General features: G+C 36.2%; 1 protein-coding gene across 3 annotated transcripts in view; it reads left to right on the top strand.

Moving 5' to 3' along the window:
- Nucleotides 1-2,530: 2,530 nt before the first annotated feature.
- LOC110099093 (mitochondrial phosphate carrier protein 3, mitochondrial) overlaps nt 2,531-23,942 on the top strand; it is a 25,490-nt gene continuing 4,078 nt past the window's right edge. Inside the window, exons 1-7 of one of the 3 annotated variants that reach the window (XM_028693862.1) lie at nt 2,531-3,020; nt 3,443-3,804; nt 3,894-3,937; nt 10,635-10,849; nt 11,367-11,491; nt 11,580-11,684; nt 18,082-18,254. In XM_028693862.1, the coding sequence (XP_028549695.1) occupies nt 2,700-3,020; nt 3,443-3,804; nt 3,894-3,937; nt 10,635-10,849; nt 11,367-11,491; nt 11,580-11,649 (1,137 nt within the window). In that variant the 5' untranslated portion in view covers nt 2,531-2,699 and the 3' untranslated portion in view covers nt 11,650-11,684; nt 18,082-18,254. Of the gene's footprint in view, nt 3,021-3,442; nt 3,805-3,893; nt 3,938-10,634; nt 10,850-11,366; nt 11,492-11,579; nt 11,685-18,081; nt 18,255-23,942 lie in introns of those variants that run through there. The other 2 variants (XM_028693863.1, XM_028693861.1) reach the window with 2 other exon arrangements.

Raw genomic sequence — 23,942 nt, 5'->3', positions numbered from 1 at the left:
TATGGAGAAGATCAAGACATGTTAGGAGAATTCATCGGACGGCTCATAGTCATCCCTAACCATGAAATGTTTATCAAGGATTTACATGCCATGGGATGTTAGAATTAAGTGGTATATGATATTGATTCTCTCATCGAGCCGCTCGATTCTAAAAGTATCCATATCAGATATCATTTGGTAGTCGAATGAATGCTTTGATATTCCAAATAGACTTTAGCAACTTTGATTTGGTCATGTGGACTCGGATGTTGATTAAATTTGATGTCATTGGGTGCCTCCTTAAATGTTCAATTTGACAAAGTGTGCTGAAATTGGACATTAGATGGTCCGATTTTAATTTTTGCAAGCTCATATTTGCATAGATCCATGAGACTAATGCCATTTTTTATGAAGTATCACTAATTATTTGATTTAATTTATTTTAAATAACATTTTAGCTCTCAAATGATATTTTAGCTCCTTGATGGTAAATGACATTTTGCCCCTTTGTTAATTTTCTTGTACTGATCTTACTTTGAAGCCTTTACCCATCAACAAGGACCCAGTTGTCTATTAGAATTCTCTCACTCCACTTTTTTTTCCCTTCCTTAGACCTGTCAATATTGGACCCGACTCGAAAACCCGATCCAAACCCGACCCGAAAATTTCGGGTTGGGTTTACCCGAACCCGAAGCGGGTCGGGATCGGGTCTGGAAACCAACCCGTTTGCAAAACCGGGTCGGGTTCGGGTGACCCGGAAACCCGAAAATGACCCGAAATAATACATAAACCCGAACCCGAGTTCCCCGCTGCCCCGAGACCGCCTGGCCCCGGCTGCCCAGGCCACGTCGCGTCGCTTCACGCCTTCGCGTCCCGAGGCTGCGTGACTTGCATCAGTTCCGATTCCGAACTCCCGCGTCAGCCATCACCGCCATCGAGCCATCTCCCGCCGTTCCGAACTCCCGCGTCGGCGTCATGAACACATCCAGGCGTCAGTGGCCTGACGAGGTCACACGGCCACGCATCAATTGAGAGCCTCCCGCGTGGACCCGCTGCCCGCGCAACGAGGGTGATTTGGCGAAAATTTTTGAATGCAGTGTGCGGACGGCCGGATTTGCGCTGAATAGGAGGGTCGGGTTGACCCGAACCTGACTCAGAACCCGAAGCGGGCGGGGCTTGCGGTCCAGAAAATCGACCCGTTTTGAAAAAACGGGTCGGGTCAACGAACCGAATAGTTACCGATCAATTCGGTTGACTCCTGACACCGACCGTAAACCCGAAATTACAGGTTCTACCTTTCCTCATGATTCTATATTCTCTCACTATTATTAAAGCTAAAAGCTTCAACTTAATTTAAAGAGGAAAAAACAAGATGACAAATATACATAGATATAATTTTTTAATAACAAAATTATAAAAAAACACCAAATATATTTTGTCAAATAAAATTTAATTGTGAATAATTCAAATTTATTAAGATGACATTATATATAATATATTTATCAATAATTATAATTCACATAATTAAAAAATATAATTTTATATTTATAAATACTTTATTTAACACATGGACTATCATTAAGTATTATATATAAATATAATTGAAGACCGCATGTAATTTTACCTTTTTACAGGAGCACATATCTCAAAGCAGATCGGCAGCAAATGGCCTTGCTTATCCCTTATAAATTATTTTCTGCGAGAGGAACTCCAATTTTCTAAATAAAGAAGGGAAGGCCTTGCTCGTATCCTTAAATGTTAAATTTTATTTAAGTTTCATTATAGCACTAAAATTTAATGTTTTGAAAATCAGATCGGACTGACCTGTTCAACCAGTTCAATTATAAACTGGTTGGGTGGCCGATTCGATCCAGCTTACAAAATAAGCTTCGCATTAAACCAGATTGAACCGACAAAAACTGACGATTCAACCTGTGAATTGCTGAGCCGGTTGAGATTCTTAGTGTGTGGGAAATGGTCTTAATGAACCTTTGTCTGGTATTGCTATGCCTTGAAATTCTAGTTATGGAAGATCTTTATATGCTACCCATAAAGTAAATATGAATATAGTATTATGTGCAGAGTCGAGATGCTTAGAGTTGCATTTGGATGTAAGTGTACATAGTGTGTGCATACTGTGTATTTTTACTTTTGTAGACAATATGTACATAATTTTATATACACTGTGTACACTCGTATGTCTAGATGCAGTCTTGCTTTCGGACTCCACACATAATAATTTATCATAATTATGAGTGCAAGCCATGAAATATTAAAGTTTATAGGAAGATATGTGATAGAAATGTAACATAAAAGTAATATTTTTTATATTAAAGTTATTTATAGCTAATATATATGTAATATTAAAATTTTGAATATTAAATAGATAAATAATATGATCTAAGATGATATATATGTAAATTGCCCAAAAGAAAATAGGAAAGCCCTAGATAAATGTGAGAGGTTTACCCTTTTACTAAAACACCACTGCGTCTTTGTAGTTTTACCAAGTTGCCTTTTACATTGCCGGAGTATCGTTCCCTTCTGGCATTTTCGTAGATTCATAAAAAAATGCAAGGTCTTTCTTCTCCATCCTTCTAAATACATTGGCGCGAACTATTCTCGATGCGCCCACCAGTTTCTGCGAGCGGTGGGGACTTGCAGCACTCACTCATCTCCCGCCTCCGATTCTCTTCTCCGCGGTAACAGTCGGGGTTGCAATGGATCTACGTGATAGCGATCGCCATTGGCTGCTGGCGACCATCCTCTACTCGGAACTATCGCCGTCTGCCACGAGAACTATCGCCGTCGAGCAGCTTCTGAGACGGAGCACTGGATCGGCCGATCTGGACGACTCTGCACCGTCAAATGACGGTAGGTCAGGGAGATCATTATTTCCCGAGGCACCTAGCGATCCTAAGAAGAAGATCGGATTGTATCCACCCTTGTTTTACGCCGCCTGTACAGCAGGAGGCCTCGTTAGCTGCGGCCTCACGCACATGGCTGTCACTCCCCTCGATCTTGTCAAGTGCAATATGCAGGTATGCCTATTCGTGCTCAAGATCGATTAATGTGGAATCCCGAGTTCTGGAATGATTGCCTTTGATATTGTTTTTTATTTTATGTAGGATGGGTTTGACTTTTGTGTATTGAAAGACCTAATCTAAAATTTCAAGTTTCCTCGAGATTATTTGTCTACGAGTATCGTTACTTCGCTTCTCTAGATTTCTTGCTACATTGATGCTTTTTTCGAATGAAATTTTTAGTTTCCTATTATCGGGGCTAGTTTAATTTTTTCTTGGAGGTAATTTATCTTTGAATCTCATCCCTGTTTTGCTTCATTTTTAGATTCGTTGCTATGTTCGCCGCATTAATCAGTGCTGGGATTTAGAACTACGAGTGGTTGTTGTGATCGAAACAGTTCAACACATTCCAACTGAGAGAATCTATTGCTCTCTTTCAGATTGATCCAGCAAAATACAAGAGCATCTTATCAGGATCTATTGCGCTGCTAAAGGAGCAGGGCTTGGGAGGCTTCTTCAAAGGATGGGTGCCTACCCTACTAGGATATAGTGCTCAAGGCGCTTGCAAATTTGGCTTCTATGAATTTTTCAAGAAATATTATTCCCATATGGCTGGGCCAGAGTTTGTTGAAAAGTATAAGACCTTGATCTATCTGGCTGGTTCTGCTTCTGCTGAGCTGATTGCGGATTTAGCTCTATGCCCCATGGAGGCTGTGAAGGTTCGAGTTCAAACACAGCCAGGGTTTGCTAGGGGTCTATCTGATGGATTCCCCAAATTTGTGAAATCTGAAGGATATACTGGGTATGGCTTATATTCAAAATTTCAGTATGTGAAATAGTATTTTAGTTATGCCTGATTATTACACAATCAATTTTATTGTTTTGCTGCAGATTGTACAAGGGGCTTGTACCACTCTGGGGTCGTCAAATTCCTTGTAAGTTTATCTTTCTTATCTCATCTTATTATCTCATCTTACATATTCCCATGTGAATTTTTTTGTACTAGTTATATTCAAGTCTTTTTTTTTGTTTAACGACTTTGTTTTCTTCTTTTTCTGTTCCACAGCTTCAGTTTCCATATGCAATCTTTTATTGTTGCCAATTAGCATGATTTAGACTAAGCACTCAATTTACATGGAAATCAGTTCGTTTGTATTGATCTAATTATAAACATCCTTTAATAAGCGGTGAATAAGAAATTTAGTTACCTAGAAGAAAAGAGGATTCTCAGATTTTAGAGGTGCGGTTCCAAAATCTATTGCTCCTTTGTTTCTTTTTAGGGAGCTTAGTGACAATCTTACTTTGGTGTTTTAGTGGTACCCTTGCATTTTGCAACATTTCCACTATGAAATATGAAAATCTGTAGTGAGCAAGCAAAACATAGACAAGGAAAATACATTGGAAAAGAAAAGGCAGCAGAGAATATTCTCACGTCTTTATTACCCGTATAACAACCAGTTATGTACATATATATAATAAGTGATAAAGTAGAAGAATCATTGCTGTCCCAGAGGAGGTTAGCAAACTAAGGTTCTGATTAAAGTCTTCCTAAAATGAAGGGACCAGATTAATGTGACAGAAAAGCAATCTTTTTTTTTTTTTTGCTCCACTAGTTCTGCCCCATGAAGACTGTTTGTTAACATGCTTCCTCAAGCTATTACAGCAGTTGTAATGAGCTTGCTTGCAATATGTTTAAAGCGGGGATGGATAAATATTTAGTAAATATATTGTCAAGTTGATCTTGAGTAGATATTTGATAACAATGGTGTGTAGTTTTGATGTTGTGACAAGTGAAGTGGCAATCAACCTTGATATATTTGTTGCGAGTGTGAAAAACATGATTGTTAACTAAGGCGATTGTTGAAGTATTGTTGCAAAACAACGGAGCAAGGGAAGATGAGTCGTAGTTGAAGTCAGAGAGGAGGCGACACAATAATGTGATTTCATCGGTGCTAGATGCTAAGGCTGGATACTTTGCTTCAGTAGAAGATCTAGCAACGATAGTTGGCTTCTTAACACTCCATGAAATGAGAGAATTGCCTAAGAAATTGCAATATCTAGAAGTTGATTTTCGATCACTAGGATTGCCAGCCCAGTCCAAATTTTGCGTAAGCTCGGAGAGAGAGAGAGTCCTTGAAAAGTGGAATACCAAGATGGATCGTACATTGGATATATCGGAGTAGTCGTTTTAGTGCTTCAAAATGAATTTTAAGCAGCCACTACATATGTTAGCACACTTGATCAACTGTAAAAGTGATATCCAAGCGAGTGAGCATGAGGTATTGCAACGATCCCACTAGATGATGATAGAGTGTTGGATTGCAAAATTCTAAAGAAGCTGAATCAAAGTCAGTATGCTTTATATGATCGGGTGTGGAGATGGATTTAACATTTTGTATTCGAGCCCAAGAGAGAATGGTGTGAGCATAACAACTTTGATTCAGATGAATGCCATAGGAGTTATATCTTTGTATGCTGTTAGATATTGTCATTGTAGCTACAATAATAAGGCATTTTTTGAAGGTGTAATTTGGCATATCTCTTAGAATTCCCTCTTTCTTTTTATATACTCCAAATGCTCGTTTTAGTGCACTTTGAATGAGGAATGTCTACCATCAACTGTCTCATACAAAATCTAGTATATGGTATATCATCTATCGATAAGGCTTGAGAAATCCCCTTATGTTACTTTCCTCACATACTAAAACATAAAATATATCAATAAAGTCATTTTTATATTTTCAAAAAATACCTATTGATTGCAGGAAAATTGCATAAAGAATCCATCATAGTATGTTAAAAAAGTCGAGTGTCATGAGCTAAGCCTTTTCATCTTGGCGCGACAAATGACATGCACCTTGAAATTACATATAGCAATGACATTCTGAGTTGGTAAATAATATTGCCCTATGTAATCAATTTGATCTTCAACAAGGATTTGCGTGTCGATACTAGTTCCATCAATGGCCCTAATACAGTCGTTAAAATATGGCATGTACCTCATATCATTTACAATATGCATTGGAATATCACAAAATTACTTAACATCTATTGTAATAATGTCCATTGATAGGTGAATTAATGCTTTGAGGTCAATAGAGAAATATTAACTTATTTTTTTCATAGTGTTAGAATCTCACTGATACAAGCTCATTATATCTTACAATAAACAATGTAATGACAATAACTTTTCTATTATTAATTCTATATGATCTACATAACCCCTTATATGGTTCAAGCAAGCAAAGCAAGTCCTTGAAAATTAGTTGTAGCATTCTATATATATTATGAAATCTAACAAGATGTTTGCAAAGTAACTGACACACCCATTTATCTTTAATTTAACATAATGTCATGCATGGTCTCTTGTTCAAGTGCAGTGAGTAGTAATCATAAAGTGAACAACTTGAAGCTAGCAATACATACTAAATTGAATAATCGTCATACTATCATAAGTTGGCAACATTTCTTCATGACATTCATCACTCAAAACAATTCTCATTGTCCTCTGACATTGCTCATCTGATTAAATGTAAGCATTACAAATAACTTTTATTTAGCATACATTTAAAAGTAGCATTAACTACACCAAAAGCAACATCAAAACTTGTTTATGAATGAAATTTAAAAAAAAAAAACCAAAAGAAATACCACTAGGTTTAATTGTAAAATAACCCAATTTTCTCATTGTGTCCTTAGACCTAAGAATGAAAAAAACTCAAATTTTTTGAGTTGTACTTGTAAGACAGATTTGTTAACCTTTTTTCTCATTTAAATCTAATTTTGCACAAATTAAGCAGGAGAGAAAAAGCAACCAAACGGAACCTTAATATAACATAATGTGTCAAAATTGCTCTTACAAAAATTCTACTAATTATAGTAGCTGTGAATGGGGGAAAAATTTGGAAAAAGGTTGCTAGCTTGGGGAGATAGGTCAACTTACACTTGAATAAAGAGGATTTGCCTTCTCTTCAGCTCAATTACACTTTATTTCATTGCAAATGCTCATGAGTTTGAATTCAGAAGCAATAAGTTATTACCCGGAGAGTATTAGAAGAAATTTTCTAATTTCTATGGCAATTATATTGAAGGTAACTTTTCAAAAAAAAAAAAGATGGTGGATATCGACTTTTGCCAGCCTAAGTGTTGAACATTGGAGCTAATGTATTGAAAGTATATGCTAAGTCATCATGAACTAAGACAACAACAATAAATATAATTACATTCATCAAATGAATCTGACATATCTATTCTCATGAATTTCTCTAACGTTCATAGTGGTTTAAGAGAAAGTTTATAGTTTGAGTTTATGTGATTCATGTACTAATCTCCTACACCAACATAATTATTGTTATATATGGTATAACCCCTCAATGAATAACTGAGACCCTGTAAAGTAATAGGCTATATAAGTTGTTGGATTTAAAGATGATGAGCTAAAATTTATAATGCATAATACGTATGATGACATGCAAATTTTCACTTACAAACCTGAAATCTTAACATTATATAAAGTAAGCATAATTGAATTACAACTTAAAAAGAAATTAAAGAAAATATCTTTGAACTCTCGATCTATAAAGTTGTAAATATTAAAAGCGAAGAAGATTATAGTTTTCAATAATTAACTAATGATCCTGTTGAATTTTCCTCTATGCCACCAAACTTTCCTATCATTAGAAATTCCCATGAAAGTCTTCTTGTGCCTCCTATCATGTATATAATTTGTCACAAAGTCATAGAACTTCACATTATTGAATATCTTTGATATTCAAGAAATTTCTTCTAATGCATCAAGAATTGTAACTGTTTTTCATGGTGCATTCGCTATAGTTATTGCAGAACTTATAGATCGTGCAACATTTATAAGATCTTCAACATGATCTATTAAAAGTTGCCTTCCCATTGACTTACTTTTTCTAACTATTTTCCTTTTATGAATTAATGGTTAAGTAGCATGTGACCTTTGTGACTCACCTCTACTAACACCTTCAAGCCCCATTAATGTGTAATGTATTAGGCTCAACACGTTGAATTTCATCCTCATCAGATGAATTTCATTGTACATCTCTTAATTTAGGGAATAGTACACTTGAGTTAGAAACCCAAATATCATCAACAATTGCAACAATATGATGAAACATAATATTAAGTTTCTCTTCAAGCTTAGAGATTATTACATTATCTCGAAACTTCTAAGCTGCGAGTATAACTTGCAATACGTAAAAAAGTTAATTAAGCTTCATGTAATATAACTTAAGTATTATTGATATACCTATAATTTCTCAGTCCAACACTGATTTGAAGTATCTATTATTTTGGATTCCATCCTATTTTAGTCTCTTTACACATTAACTCTTTCCAAAACTTACACTCCTTAAGGTGATCGTATTGTTTTTTAAAAGTTGTGTATGATCATATGTTCTACTAGTGTATTTATTGAATATTTTCATCAGGATTCTCCAACTTTTCTTACTGAAGTGATTAGTTGGTCTATTTCTCAATTCTATCTCCTTAATACATATATCACAGTAGATTAAAGTAATTTTTAATTCCCATGTTGCTGGTGCACCACCTTTTTGCTCTTATGTCTATTTTTTATAGAACATAAAGATTAATAAATTAGTAAACTACACCTCGTAATATAACAACAACACAACAATCTGTTAGATTGGTCCATACAGAACCGGCTCAGGCAGAACAGAGGCGAAGAGTTCCGCCTCTCCTGTACGCGTGACTGAGCTTGCCAATCTAAGAGCGCTGTTTAGGAAGGATTTTTTAGAGAATTAGGAGGGAAATTCGAATGTAGGGAATGTTTAGAGATTTCTTTTTGGATTGTATGCATTAAATAGTTTGTTTTCCTAGGGTTAGGGCATCTTGAATTTGGTTGAAATTTGAGATCTCTTAGATTTAGGTTTTTGGGCTCTAGCGGCGTCTAGAGATTTGGGAGAGATAGATCCTCCTCTCAAATAGAGGATCAATTGTATCTTTTTTTTTTCTTCCGTTAGTTGATTTTCACAATAAAATCACTGTTTTCTTTTGTTTTCCCCAAAATTGTGGAGTTTTCTTGTTGTTTTTATCTCTATTATTAGGGTTACTTGTGGTCCTCAAGTATTTCCTAACACAATCATAATAGCACAAATAATAAATCCTTTTAATTTGCTTCTCAATTTCATGTATTGCTACATGCAAAATGTGAAAGTTGTCATGTAGTTAATCACCAAGCAATCTGCATAGTGATGATAAGTGTTGAAGCAGGTTGAGAAGTCAATTGAATATTTTAAGCTTTTTGTGACCATGCAAATTTCAGATCTGCTTATCATTCTAATAGATTTTTAGTTTAAAAATTTTCATGTCTTAGGGTTACTTTAGATTGAAAAAGTAGCCAATGGAGTGATTGAAGGTTTGTAGTTATCTTGGGTGGTGTCATATGAAGGGATTTCTTTGTTGGATGGTTAGCAATCTTGTTGAAGGTGATAGTTGGAAGTTGGATGGTTTCTCAAGAGGAAATCAACAACTGGCACGTGGATTAGTTACCAACGAGATGGTCAGACATTGAAGGCAGTAGTGAGGTTTTGTAGAGAATATAGGGGGCAGGAATACTAGTGAGATGAAAGTGATAAAATTATTAGCAAGTAAATATTTGTGTCATATTTATCTCTAGATTAGTAAACATTTATTTTTTTTGCACTCGTGGATATAAGTGTAACTCACTGAACCATGTAAATTCTCTTTTTTACAAATTATTTTACTCATCCTTATCATCATCATTGTTCTCCAGCGCATTCTTTTTTCTCTCCAGAATAGAGTTTAGAGGGTGATTAGCTAATTTATGCAAATATAATAGTTATAAAATGTTATCAGTCTATTTTCTATTTTTAATCCATCTTTTTCAATGAGGTAATTCACCATCTCACTTCAAAAATCAACATATTCATCTATTATTTCTCATTTTCCCAATTTACATTTCCATTTTCACCAAAGGGCTATTTGATTTGTTAAAAACAAAAATACAGATTAAAATTAATGCACTATAAAAGGAATATAATGTGTTTGAAATATTTGATGTTGTTTGAATGAGTGCAGACGAAATGCAGGAAATATTTTCTTATTTGGCTTGAAGTAAAATTAATGCAATGTAAATTAAAACGATGGTGGTGATCGGTTGCGGCATTGTTGGAGGTGATCGCTGTGGTCGACTGCGGGTGGGTGGTTGTGGGAAGCTGCTGTTGTCATTCCTTTTTTAGTAAATCGAATAGCCCCTATTATAAATGAACTGTCTATCCACTTCTACCATTTTGTATTGCCTAGCTTATATATATATATATATATATATATATATAATTTAGTCAAAAAAATGAAGTTTTTGGATTAGTTGAGGTTTGTGGCTTGAGGACAGCAAAAGGTACTTCATGTCGGCAAGCATTGCCTACAGACTAAGGGATAGTGACATCATTGCGGAAGCTTATATTATTCGGAAAATACATATTTAACCAATGTAAAAAGAAGCTTGGGGTTTTATTGAGACTAAAAATTCTCTCTTTTTTAAATAAATTCCACATTTTTTCCTGGATTGTGTTTAGATTTGCAGTCTTTATATTATTATTAATGCTTGAAATGTAAATTGTGCAGATACTATGATGAAGTTTGCTTCTTTTGAGACTATTGTTGAAATGATATACAAGTATGCCATCCCAGTACCCAAGGACAAGTGCAGCAAAACTACTCAACTAGGGGTGAGTTTTGCTGGTGGCTACATCGCCGGCATCCTCTGTGCGGTTGTTTCTCACCCAGCTGACAACCTTGTCTCCATTCTCAACAATGCTAAGGATGCCACTGTTGGTGATGTTGGTGCCTGCTTTTCATCTTTATTTATTTATTGAAAAATTTTTGTCTGGTCTTAAAATTTTTTATTTGTTTTTCTATGAGTACAATATATTGCATTTGCATAAAAAAAAACCGAACAGCTTTGAGATATATTATACTCATCTCAAAGCAAATCACATAGAAATCTTAATTTAAGTATTTAAATCTTTGAGACCCATCCTAACTAAAATTATCTCAGCATATCCTGAGCCAAGTTTTTTCAAATAAAAAAATTTGTTATAATATTTTCAAGTAATTTCTATCATGATGGATCTCTAAGTTGTTAGATTTTCTTTGAGATGAGTGAAATGCAAATTCTCCATATATTGCATTTATCTCAAAGTAAATCCAATAATTTTGAGAGTCATCCTAGCCAATTTTTTCGGGAAAAAAATTTATGTCAATATATCATGAGAGAATTTGGTCATGCTGGGTCTCAAGCTTTCTTGTTCATTGTTCTTGCACTGTATTATTTTTCTTTTATTTGTTGTTATTTAGGCTGTCAGGAAGATTGGGCTGTGGGGTCTTTTCACCCGCGGTCTTCCACTTCGCATTGTAATGATTGGCACTCTAACGGGCGCGCAGTGGGGTATCTATGATGCTTTCAAAGTTTTTGTTGGCCTGTGAGAAATTTCTTTCATCTGACACATTCGACTTGTTTTTTTTTTTCCAGTTCTTAGCTTATATTTCTGAACTTGCAATATTGTTTAGGCCAACAACTGGTGGAGTTTCACCAGCTTCTGCTGATTCTCCAGCTGTGAAGCTGAGCAAACTAACCTGATCTAGACTTTGCAAATTCCTATTCAGATGATAAAGGTTAGTAGTTTGCAGATTTGCATAGTTTATATCAGATTGCCTTACGAACTAGAAACGTGTTATATATTTGTTAAGTGATATTTTTGTGTGTCAAGAATAGAGCCAAGGTACAATATTTATAGACAATCAAGAAGGCCTAGGAAGCCAACCAAAAACCATGAAAGAATGAATACTACAACAACAACAACAACAACAACAACAACAACAACAAGCTTTTATCCCCCTATATGAGTTCGGCTACATGAATCATATTTCTCCATTGTGACCTATTTAGTATTAAATTCTCATTTAAATCTAATAAAAAGGATTATTTTTAATACTTTTTAACAAAGTCTTTTTAGTTCTACCTTTACATTTCATAGCATAGGTTGCATATAATACTTCTCTCCTAGCAGGGTCATCGGAAGGTCGACATTTTATGTGACCAAATCATCTAAGGAAACTATCTCTAATCTTATTCGTTACTAGAGCTACTCTAACCTTTCGCATATTATCTCTAAGTGTAAAGCTACTCATCCACCTTAGCATCCTCATCTTTGCAACACTTAACTTAATTTTATACTTATCTTTTTAATGGCATACATTCTGCACTATAAAACATTGCAAGTCTCGTTGTCTTATTAAATTCTCTGAAGTTTAAGGGTATTTTTCTATCACACAATAGGCCCAACACATTCCTCCACTTCATCCATCTAACTCGAGATCTACTAATAATATTCCTATCTATTTTACCATCAATTTGAACAATAGACCCGAGGCATTTTAAAATGTGTACTCTTTTTAATGACTTGATCACCCTATATCACAATCCCACTGCTAGATTTATTACTACTAAAATTATAATTTATTTATTTAGTTTTAGATCTACTCAAACGAAAACCTTTAGACTCTAAAATTGATATCCATAATTCAAGTTTTTCATCAACTCCCTCTCTAGTCTTATCAACAAGAAGAATATCATCAACAAAAAACATATACTAAGGTACATCCTCTAGTAGAACATTCTTTACTAAAGCAAAAATATATGAGCTTAAATGTCTAGTATGAACATTCTCTAGTAGTATAAATGTCTAGTAAGAACATTCATGACTAAAGCAAAAAGAGATGGGCTTAAAGCTGATCCTTTATCTAATTCAATTGAAATAGAAAAATACTTGATAAAACCACCTTGTTGTTGACATGTAACTATCGACTGGCACGATACCACGATCTCACGTAACCACCCACACTAACAGTACAAAATGACAGAGCCCCTCAGGTATTTGCACTCATGCACACAGGAACGTGAAGCATTCAAATTCTCATTTCTCTATCTCTCGCTCTCTCATAATCTAATGTAAAGAAGAAAGTCACGGAACTCCCTCCTGCTCTCTACTTCTTGTTCGTTCGCTTGAAGTCCCCCTGGTGACGAAGTTGAACACCTCATCCGTTCGATCCACACCTATTTTTCCCGCTCTCATCTCCTGCGCCCGACCAAGTCGTGCCCTACACCCAAATCTCGGCTGACCTAACATAGGACCAACCTCCTTCTGGTAAGCACGAGCGACCTTGATCCTCTTTCACTCATCGATTCCACATACCTGCACATGATCGGACTCCTGCCGCCGCTCCAGTGCTTGATTATCGAACCCGCTGACCTGTTAGGTCGGTTACTGAACCGACCCAGCTGACCCCACATGGGCTGGCCCGAGTGTATAGGAGGCGGGCCAAATCGCCTCCCATGTGGCCGCACAAGCCATAGGGGCCCACACCCCTATTTAGTGCTGACCAAAGATAGTGGGGTCCACTATTTAAATTAATCTATTTTTTTCAAGGAGGTTGGGCAGGTTCACTATTTGAATTAATCTATTTTGGGAAAGGAGGTTGGGCGGCTAAGGCTAGGAGGGAATTTGTAATTAGAAAATTTATGCTATAAATAGGTATGAGAGGTAAGGGTTAGGGGATGCTTGACTATTGTTTTCTCTTGGAGTCTTTTGGGGTCTTGGACTCTAGACTTATTGTCTAGAGATTTGGGAGAGAATGATCCTCCTCTCAAATTGAAGATCAATTGTGTCATAATCTTTATGTTTGCTTGTTTTGTTCTATATAATAAAAACTATTGTTTGGAGTTGATTTCATTGGTGTATTGTGTATTTTCTCACTGTTTGTACCAATTTATTGTTAGGGTTGATTGCGAACTCAAGTACTTTCGATAGGATTACTTGCGAAATCAAATATTTTCTATCATGACCCTTGTTCGTCTCCCTCCCTCTCTTTATTATATATATATATATATATATATATATATATAGGAGATTTTCAAAAAGATACCGTAATAGGAGAGGATCTAAGATATACCAAGGTCAATTTGCTCCCCCGAAGCCCTCGATCGTCAATATGATTCGACCGAGTGGACCTAAAGGGCAAGTGCCCTCCCTAATCTCCCTTTGCAAGGAGGGGGCGTCGAAAGGCTGCCAAATTTTCAAGGGGAATAAAAAATATCTTTTGAAATTCAATTAAATCACTTAATTAACCAGTCGCATGCAATTTAAGACTTGAAGACCAATTGTGAGAGTCGATTCACTCCCCTGTAGCCCTTGGCCATTGATTCGAACCGACCGAGGGGATCTGTCGAAATGCTGAGAAAATGCCAAAATACCACAGCACTGCATTAGAAGACTTGAAGTTCAATTTCGGGGTCAATTTGCTCTTCCGAAGCCCTCACCGTGAATTTGATTTGATTGAGCGAACCTGAAAGGGCAAGTGCCCTCCCTAATATCCCCCGTGGGGAGGGGATGTTGGGAGGTTGCCGAAATTTGAACTGATGACTCACAGGACTTGAACACCAACTACGAACCGCACCTAATATCTAAAACAAAGTTGTAATGTGTAAAATAACCAAATCCTCAAATGCAAATGAACAAATGAGAGGTTTGTGGTGGACAAAATCCAATTCCAACTTGCTTGCAAAGAAAGATCAACAAGAATTCTACTTATAAGCAATAACATAAAATCTCCAATGAATATTAATTGTTGTCTTAATGAATGGAATGCAAATATCAGCAAGAAACATTGCCAGGTTCATTATGCATGCTGTAGATCACCTTTAAAGATAACAAAGAACATAAAATATACGCGACAGATCATGGCAGCAACTAGGGGTGTCAATTCGGGTCAACCCGCCGGGTTCGGGTCGAACCCGACCCGACCCGTATCTAAACGGGTCAACCCGAACCCGACCCGTTTTTACAAACGGGTCGGACATTTCAACCCGGACCCGACCCGGCCGGGTTGCCGGGTTGACCCGACCCGACCCGCGAGGGTCCAACCCGGATTTTTCGGGTCGGGTCCGGGTCGGGTTGTCGTGTCGTGTCAAATATTGACACCCCTAGCAGCAACAATAGACATGTGATGAATATAACAATCCACCAATTGTAATGTACAAGGAATGTCGCACGTCCATAAGCAAAGGAAGGAGGTAATATTAGGAATAAACCGCCTACTATCAACAATAATTAACTGGCATATAAGTGTACTAGTCTACTTGTAATGTATAAATGTGATGATCTCCCTGCGACCATGTCAGTTGTTTTACAGTTACATGAAATAGTCCCCACAAGAACTGAAATACATACAAGCAGAGCACACATAACTCTCAACAAGAATAATGACCTATGAATGATGTTAATTGATATGCAACACTCATGCTTGTAGAAAAGGGCATGATAGTTGCAATGAACCTGGGCAATGTGTTCATGAGTGAAGTATGAAGAGTGTGCTACCTAGTGTAGCAGCATTCCTACAGTCAATGCTGATCAACATACAAATGAATATACCCGACTCCTACGAACATAAGATCAATGTGCAGTGAACATGTCAACTTGCTTGCAGACGATAATGCCTCCTGCAAACATACATAGTGCAGCATACCATGAATACGAGCACTTGTTGGTAGCAACGTAATGTTTGCTATTTGCACAGTAGTATGCCTACGAGTAGCCATCAACAGGCAGTGGGTGCCATAACACCCTTACAACTAACAACCATTCAACGTCAAGCAAATATATTGATTTCATGTAAGTAAAGGCGATTGATTTTTGACAAATGCAAGCACCTATGAGATGTTGTAGTAGATTCGTCATATGTATAACATGTTATCTACAAGCAAGTATAAAAGCCTGTGATGAATGCAAGCTTCTACGGCAACTGCAGGTTTTGTCAGTGCACGACAGATCGTCTGTAGGAAGCAACAAGCAACCCATAGCACAACGTTTCAATGCACCTGCAAGTAGCAGTAGGAAATTTATGATGTAAACCGCAGATCACTAGTAGAAGGCTCTTGATGCGTCTTACAGTGTATTTGCAGACAGAAGTATACTTCTGCAGACTGGATATTGAAGAAAATAACAATAGATAGAAGATGAAATGAGACCCAGTGCGTTGCCAAACAATGCCACCGAATCTGCAACACCTATATAAGCGAAAAAAAGAGATACTTCCATAATAACTCCAATTTATATGCTAAAAACACAACTCGCATGTGCTCTGACTATCATATTTGATTCTTAAATCCAATGGTCTGAGAATGCTACGCTAGTCAAATATTTCAAGTTTCATCCTCATTGAAAGGACTGTAGTTGACATGACTTGAATTATAGGATGCCTCCTAAATTGCTACAAAATACATATATTTTTCAAATGACAATCATGTTATCCTCAATGATGGCCGTGATGATAGAAAATCTCAACCGGATGGGACTCCAAACTTTTAAAATCCCTCCTAAATTCATACAAAAATACAAATCTAATTGCCAAAACTTTAAACTAAAATTCACTCACCTCCTGCAGCTATGTCGGGGGTCATAAATTTGAAATTAATCTCAGCTCATAAAGAGCGAATGTCGTGTCTGGTGTATTACTAAGATTTATCCTCAAATAGTCTCTTGCCAATGTATTACTAAGAACAATGGACGTGGCACATGTTCTCTGATCGGGTGGTTTTGCTGCAAAATAGCACCAATGCACCATTATATTACGATAAGCCTATATGTTATTTAATGGCGTTAATCCCTTGAGTAATGAATCATATGTTATACTCAATAAGCATAAAGCCCTATATCAACTAAGGTGGATTCAGATTTATCCCCTTAGACAAATATCACCCTAGGTCTACAATATATTCTTGGAAGAAACAACCCATGGATGTCGATAAGGTGTCTTCTGTCAGGTGGTAAGTAGACTAGGGACCATGATAGCTTGAGAAGGCAGAACCATGGGATCTTGATCGAGCTCATCTTCATTCCCCCCGATCACCTGTTTTAAGTTTATGGTGATAAGTTACAAATCATAAAACCAAATTCAAATCCTAAATTTGCTTTTACTATATGATGGGTACTCAATACCTATCTCATGACTAACCTTAATCAAAAGTTCTCTCTCGTTATTAAAAAAAGTTCACTCTCGTTATTGGGAGAGGTAATTAATTATAGGGGCTTGCGCCTATAGGAAATTAGAACTCAATTCATAAAGTCCTCACAAAATGAGGGTCAAATCTCTGGATAATGTCTTATGTAAAACCTAATCTGTCTTCTGAAAATTTGCCCAGATCATAAGCTCGTTAAAACTCTCAGTGCCATCAAACGTCATAAAAGAAATGAGTGGCACAGAGAGGCCAGGGCGTGAAATTTTCGGGGCCCACACTTGTTTTTGAATATAAATAATAGCTTATGTATACATATTTCCATGTACAAATTATAGGTAATCTATGAATAGAATCATCCTCCTAATGAAAATAAATAGCAAGAAAAATAAAGAGAATAGGGACCGAAATGAAGGATAGCTGATTACAAATTTAACTTTCCAATGAGAAAGAAAATTTGGGAGGAATAATCTCCTACATTGCCAATTAACTTAGGTTTGATTGAAGCGATTTTGTGCTTGATTTTTGGATTTGAATGAGCAGATTTCCCATGTTCAACCTTTAATCCCTTTCAAATTATCATCAAATAGAAATCCTTCCAAATAGGGAAGGGGCGGTGGAAGGGAGCCTATCAATCTCGATGTTTAGTCTTATTATGGCAAACATAATCTTTAGCAAAGTCTTAATTTGGTTATCATACATTATTTCTTTAATGTGAACTTTTAGGTCATCGAAAGATCTTTAAAGCCACGTTCTCTTACAAATTTTATTAGCTATGGTCTTAAATTTTGTTTCAACGCTACATCTATCAACAAATTTTTGCTTCTTCTGTATGTAATTTGATTTTCCCCTACAAATTAGCTGTAGCTAGAAGTTGACTTGAGATTAGTTGTCGATCCAGTCAAGTCAACATTGAAGATCTCAATATTCTTATTTATTCCGTTGTTGAAGGATAGATCTTTCCCTAAAGTCTTCTTAAAATCTTTTTCTATCCTGTAGGTTTCATCAATGTGTTCCTCAATGGGAGCACTCATAAATCAACTAACAATATTGACAGAAATAAATTCCAAGTTGAGATTGAAAGAGATAGATGGGCTTTTCAATAAGGTGTTAGTAACTTTATCCACTTGAGGAGTATCAATTTTGCTCCCAACTTTATAAATAGGATTCATAAGGGTATTTACACATTTACATCCTATCATATATATATGTTGCTTTAAAAAGGCATAAAGCATTGTAGGCTTAATGGTATCCTCATTTTTGCAACACTTCACTTAATATTATGTTTCTCTTTTAATGGTCAACATTATGAGCCATAAAGCATTGTAGGTTTCTCTACCATCTTATAGAATTTTCCCTTAAGTTTGTGGGGGTACTTTTCTATCACACAACAAGCCCAATGCATTCCTCCACTTCAACCATCCAACTTAAATTCTACTAATAATATCTTCATCTATTTCACCATCACTCTCGACAATATACCCAAGATATCTAAAATGTGTACTCTTATTAATGACTTGATTGTACAAAGTGACAATCCCCTCATTAGATTTATTACTGCTAAAGTTACACTCCATGTATTTGGTTTTAGATCTACTATAACGAAAACCTTTAAACTTTAAGGTTGACCTCCATAATTCAAGTTTACCTTCAACTCCCTCTCTAGTCTTATCAACAAGAAGAAAATCATCAGCGAAAGAATACACCAGGGTACATAATCTTGCAAATGTCTAATAAGGGCATCCATGAAAACAAATATATATAGGCTTAAAGATGATCCTTGATGTAATCCAACTGAAAAAGAAAATTCTTGGTTAAACCACCTTGTGTTTGAACACAAGTTATAACTACTGCATACATATCCTTAATGACTTAAATATAAGCATTATTAATCTCTTTTTTTTCTTGAACTCTCCATCATTATTTAAAATTGCGCAATATGAGGCTCGCATTGAGGCCCGCCTCAACGCAATTCCAGTGAAAAGTGCCTCTAGGCTTATGTCTTGACCCTTTTTTGTGAGGCTTACGCCTCATCTTAGCTGAGGCACGCATTGCCTCGTTGGCATGAGACATACAACTTACTCTATTTATGTATGCTTTTTATTTTAAACTTTGCTTAATCCTATACAAATACTCTAAAAAATCATGCATTCTTGCACTCCCAAGCCGCAACAACTTCCTCTCAATAGCCTCAACCTCCAGCCCACCGCCTTTGTCGTAGTTGCCACTGTCGTAACAGTCGTCGGGGATCACTTGAAAGCCGCACACCACCACCGTCTTCTCTAAAAGTTTTGGAGTATTACTCTTATCTTTATGTTGATGACAAATATTTATGAAAGAGGAAGATGTCTGAAAAAAAAAAACATATTTAGAGATATTGGATCGTACAGGATGGCAAGGGAGAGACCAATTTGTTATGATAATAACTCAAATAAAAATCCCCTTGGTAATAGCAGTACAGATGATTCCTAAGATGTTGTCAATTATTTCAACTTTCTTTAGTAATTAAATATATATAAGTAGGGAACTGAGAAAGAAAAGTTTAGAGTTGAACTTGATGTTATATGATATATTTATGCAATTCATATATTTTATGTTGTTTTGCTCCTGTAATATTTGAATTTCAACTTTATTTCACATGTTTTATTACTAACCACTTTACGTGTTGTGCAATTTTTTTGTTTCACATGTATGTAAATTTGTTACTTAATTGTTCAATTGAAAGTTGATATGCTATCCTTTAACATATTATTTGAGTATCATATAAAAAATCACTTCTAAATTTTATTTTTTACTTTACCCAATTCTTAGATTTTGAGGCTTACGTCTCAAAACATCATGAAGCTTACGTCTTGTCTCATGAATGAAAATTGCCTCAATACTCAATTACGCAATTTTAAACATTGCTCTCCATAACATTTTTCTTGAAACTTTATCATATGCTTTCTCTAAATCAATAAATATCATATGTAGATCCTCATTATTCTCTCTATACGTATTCATCATACCTCTCAATAAATCATAGCTTCCATAATAGACCTACCTGGCATAAATCCAAATTAATTTTGAGAAACATTAGTACCAAGATGTAGTCTATGCTTCATAACTGTTGAGTCTAGTGAATAGGTTGTTAAACCTAAGTTAATGTCCCAAGGCTACCAAGAGGGGGGGGGGGGTGAATCGGTAGTTAAAATTTTTTTCCTCTTTTGATTAATTTAACCGAAATTAAACTTTAATGAATTCAACCACAAATTTTTAAAATACAAAATTAAAACCAGAAAATAAAAAACAGTAAAATAAAAAGACACACGATTTATAGTGGTTCGGTCTAAACCAGACCTACATCCACTCCCCAGAGGCACCCTCTGAGTATTGCACTAATACCAATAGTGTCTCTCCTTTTGCACCCACAGCATGGCGGAGAAGCCTTTACAAACACTCTTTTCACCCCTACCCGGTACGGCAGAGAACCGTCGTCCTTTTACACTTTCCCTTGTGTTGGAAGAGAACCGTCGTCTTTTTACACTCTCCTAGTGTGGGCAGAGAACCCTTCGTCTTTTCACACTCTCCTAGTGTGGTCCCTTCGTCTTTTCACACTCTCCTAGTATGGGCAGAGAACCCTTCGTCTTTTCACTCTCCTAGTGTGGGCAGAGAACCCTTCGTCCTTTCACACTCTCCTAGTGTGGGAAGAGAACCCTTCGCCTTTTCACACTCTCCAAGTGTCGGTAGAGAACCGGATCTCCTTGACATATCTCTTCCCAAGAAATCTAGAAGGAAGAAAGAAAAAGAGTGAAGTAATCTCAAATCACACTGCCTTCTGAAAATTCCCTCGGGATCACATCCCTAAAAATTGGAATTTTTCGGAGCCCACAGGCCTCTATTTATGTTTTATTGAATTGTTGGTTTGTTAAGTTCAAAGGCCATATTAGGAATGTTATCCCTGCTCTGATGCTTCGGTTCTTATGGTTGGATAGAAATAATTTTCGCTATAATGGTGTGCCTATGAATCACCTTAGGATTATTCATAATGTGAAAGATAAAATTAGGAACCTCTTTGCTGCCAAGTTAATTTCTTCCAAGAATTTCACTAAGGGGCTGTTTGGTTGCCTGAAAAAGAAATGCAGTGTAAAGTAAATGCAATGTAAAGTAAATGCAATGCATTCTAAATACTTTAAGCCTGTTTGGTTGTATGCAAAATAAACGCATGAGAATCGTTTCCCTTGTTTGGTTAGATATATCCAGGTAAAGTAAAAGCATTTTTTTGTAATAATTTATTTTAGCATTAAAATAAATATATTTATAAAAGCAGTGTATTTATAATAATTTGTATTATTTGGTGTTATAATTTTTTTTATATAATTTAATTTATTTAAACCTAAATCAAATTAAGATAAAATTTACTTCAATCAATTAAGCTATTTTAGTATCTCTGACATCCTCCGACCCAAAAAACTCCTGCGAAGCCCTTCTAGCACTAAACCTTACCCTTCTAGACCCCAACCGTAAAATAGCTATGAGCTGATTCAATGAACCTGAAGAAACATCATGTTGAAGTATGTCCGGATGATTAATTTCCCGCTCACATTCTTAAACAATTTAAAAAAAAAAATTAGTCGGTTTTTTGTTGACTGGATACTCGAAATAATTGGAGTAAAATTGCAAGCATCTTGAAGTCATCGTTTATTTACTGAATCAGTTCTTTTTTTTCTCACAACAAGCCCAAAGGTCATCCTCTACCTTTGAGCGGGTTTAAATTTCATATATAAAGCAAATGCTGTAAAACTTTGCATCAAACCACTGACAACAGGGTTAAAATTTCATATATAACGGGTCGACCTCTTGCAGCATTTGCTGAAGCACATTAATATCCATAAGAATAAAAGAAAAGTTTAAATAACTCCAGACTAATTTACGTGTAAATGAATTATATTGTTGGTTGTTCAATTTTTCACCAAAATAATTGCGTATAGATTGTACAGAGCACCCAAATGTTGATATCCTCTCGCTTAACACTTCCGAAAGTCACAAGGGATGCAAGGCTCTTCAATGAAACCTAGTTCAGTCTTAACGGCTAGCTACTGCTATAGCTATGAAAGTTCTTCATTACTCTCATCTCCATTTCACGTGTGTTCTGGCCTTCACTGCTCGATACAGAGGGAGCAAGACCATATTCACTGGTTGTTCCACTGTACTCGCACTTGAATTTACTTGACTTCGCAATGCTAATGTTTTGAACTTCTACATTGCTTCATTGTACCTTTGAGAATCGTAATCAGAACTAGCATTAGTAGTATAGAGTCATGGCATTCTGCTATGGCCTGGTTGCCTCAGCCTTCATTCAGTTCTTACAACGGGGAACACCATCCGCCGTCTAAAGCCCGTACAGAAACTGTTCGAGTCAACATTGTTATTTAAAGCATATGATCTAATATAAGAATTGATTTTATTGTTAGACAAATTGTTGTTATGCCTGTCTGGCTGTTGCAATCACAGCAAAGTGAATTGTAAAAATTTGATTTTTCTTTGTTGTTAAGATGAGCAGATAATGCTAAATATTACAAACTACAAATTTCAAATAGTACGAGGAAATTAATACTATCGAGCATTTGTGTTCTAAATTTGAGTTTGTTTTCTAATTTTGAGTAAAATGAATGAGCTATTAATTATGAAAATGTATCTTTTCTTGCAAATCAGAACCATATATCATTATGCAATCCAGCATAAGAGCAACTATGTTGCGCATCTCACAAGCTTCTAGCTTTGTGAGATCAATAAAAACCATTTATGTATAAAAACACAATAAGTTTCTGAAAACCTAATAAACGAGAAGCCACGTTGCATAATATATCTGCAACAAATTAAATTAAACTATCTGTAATCACAATTGAGCGAAATAAGATAGATAAAAATATAATTATTTTAGAAGTATTTAATGAATGATTTATTCGGGAAACTGTGCAATTGTAAGGATGAATATGATGTATTGTCATCTAATAACAAGAACCCTGAAGAGTTGCCCAACAAGGATGATGAGATTCCTTCCAAAGAAGTGACTAAGAATAACATACGAAATATACGATGGTTGATAAAGCAGAAATAGTTGAGCATACCAAGGTAAATGAATATTAAGATGTAATAAAACAATATGTAGGTCCGAATCATAAGGAAAAATTCAGAGAAGCAGTTTATAACGTTCTCTGGAATGTATGGATTGGGGAGACAAGGCCGCGTCGAGGTCAGGAACCGATGCCGGAGGTAGGACCATTGCGAGAGATTCGCGCGTGGGAACCATCCCAAGGAGGAGGACTCCCCTGAGGCGGACTCAAGGATGATGGTGAATGCCTGAACACTCATTTTGAGACAAAACTTGATACACCAATGGATACGACCGACATGTACTCGGTATAATACAGAGAAAATGGGTTACTTTTCTCTTTGCCTTATCAAAACGTCAACCTTTTCTGGCTTGGCTCGTTCTGCGAGTGGAGAATGAGATGATAGCCAGAAAAAGAAGCGGATTGGGCTTAATCTTCTGCTCGGCAAAATTAGGAATTGAAGAAGCTGGGGAGAAAGGCCGTGGATGAGTTTGCATGTCCCGCAAGGAATCGAAGGTCGAGAAAGGAAATTTGATTTGGAGTTACACAGGAGAGCTAGCAAACAGGAGAAGGTAAGGTCGAGCCAACCACGGGAATGAAGAAACCTGCAGATAAGTCCTGTCCAATATGAATCTTTCTTCAGTACCAGAAAGGATAAAGCTTTAACTCGAATCAGTCCGCGACTGGGCTTGTGCTTGCGAATGCGCAAAGGTATTTGGAAGAGGGAAGATGTACCGTGTGTTTCGGCTCTGGAATCCGGAAGGA

Source organism: Dendrobium catenatum, unplaced genomic scaffold (genome assembly GCF_001605985.2).
Source record: "Dendrobium catenatum unplaced genomic scaffold, ASM160598v2 fragScaff_scaffold_372, whole genome shotgun sequence".
Taxonomy (NCBI): Eukaryota; Viridiplantae; Streptophyta; class Magnoliopsida; order Asparagales; family Orchidaceae; genus Dendrobium; species Dendrobium catenatum.
Note: the sequence above shows the minus strand (reverse complement) of the source record. Positions and strands in the feature narration are given on the sequence as shown.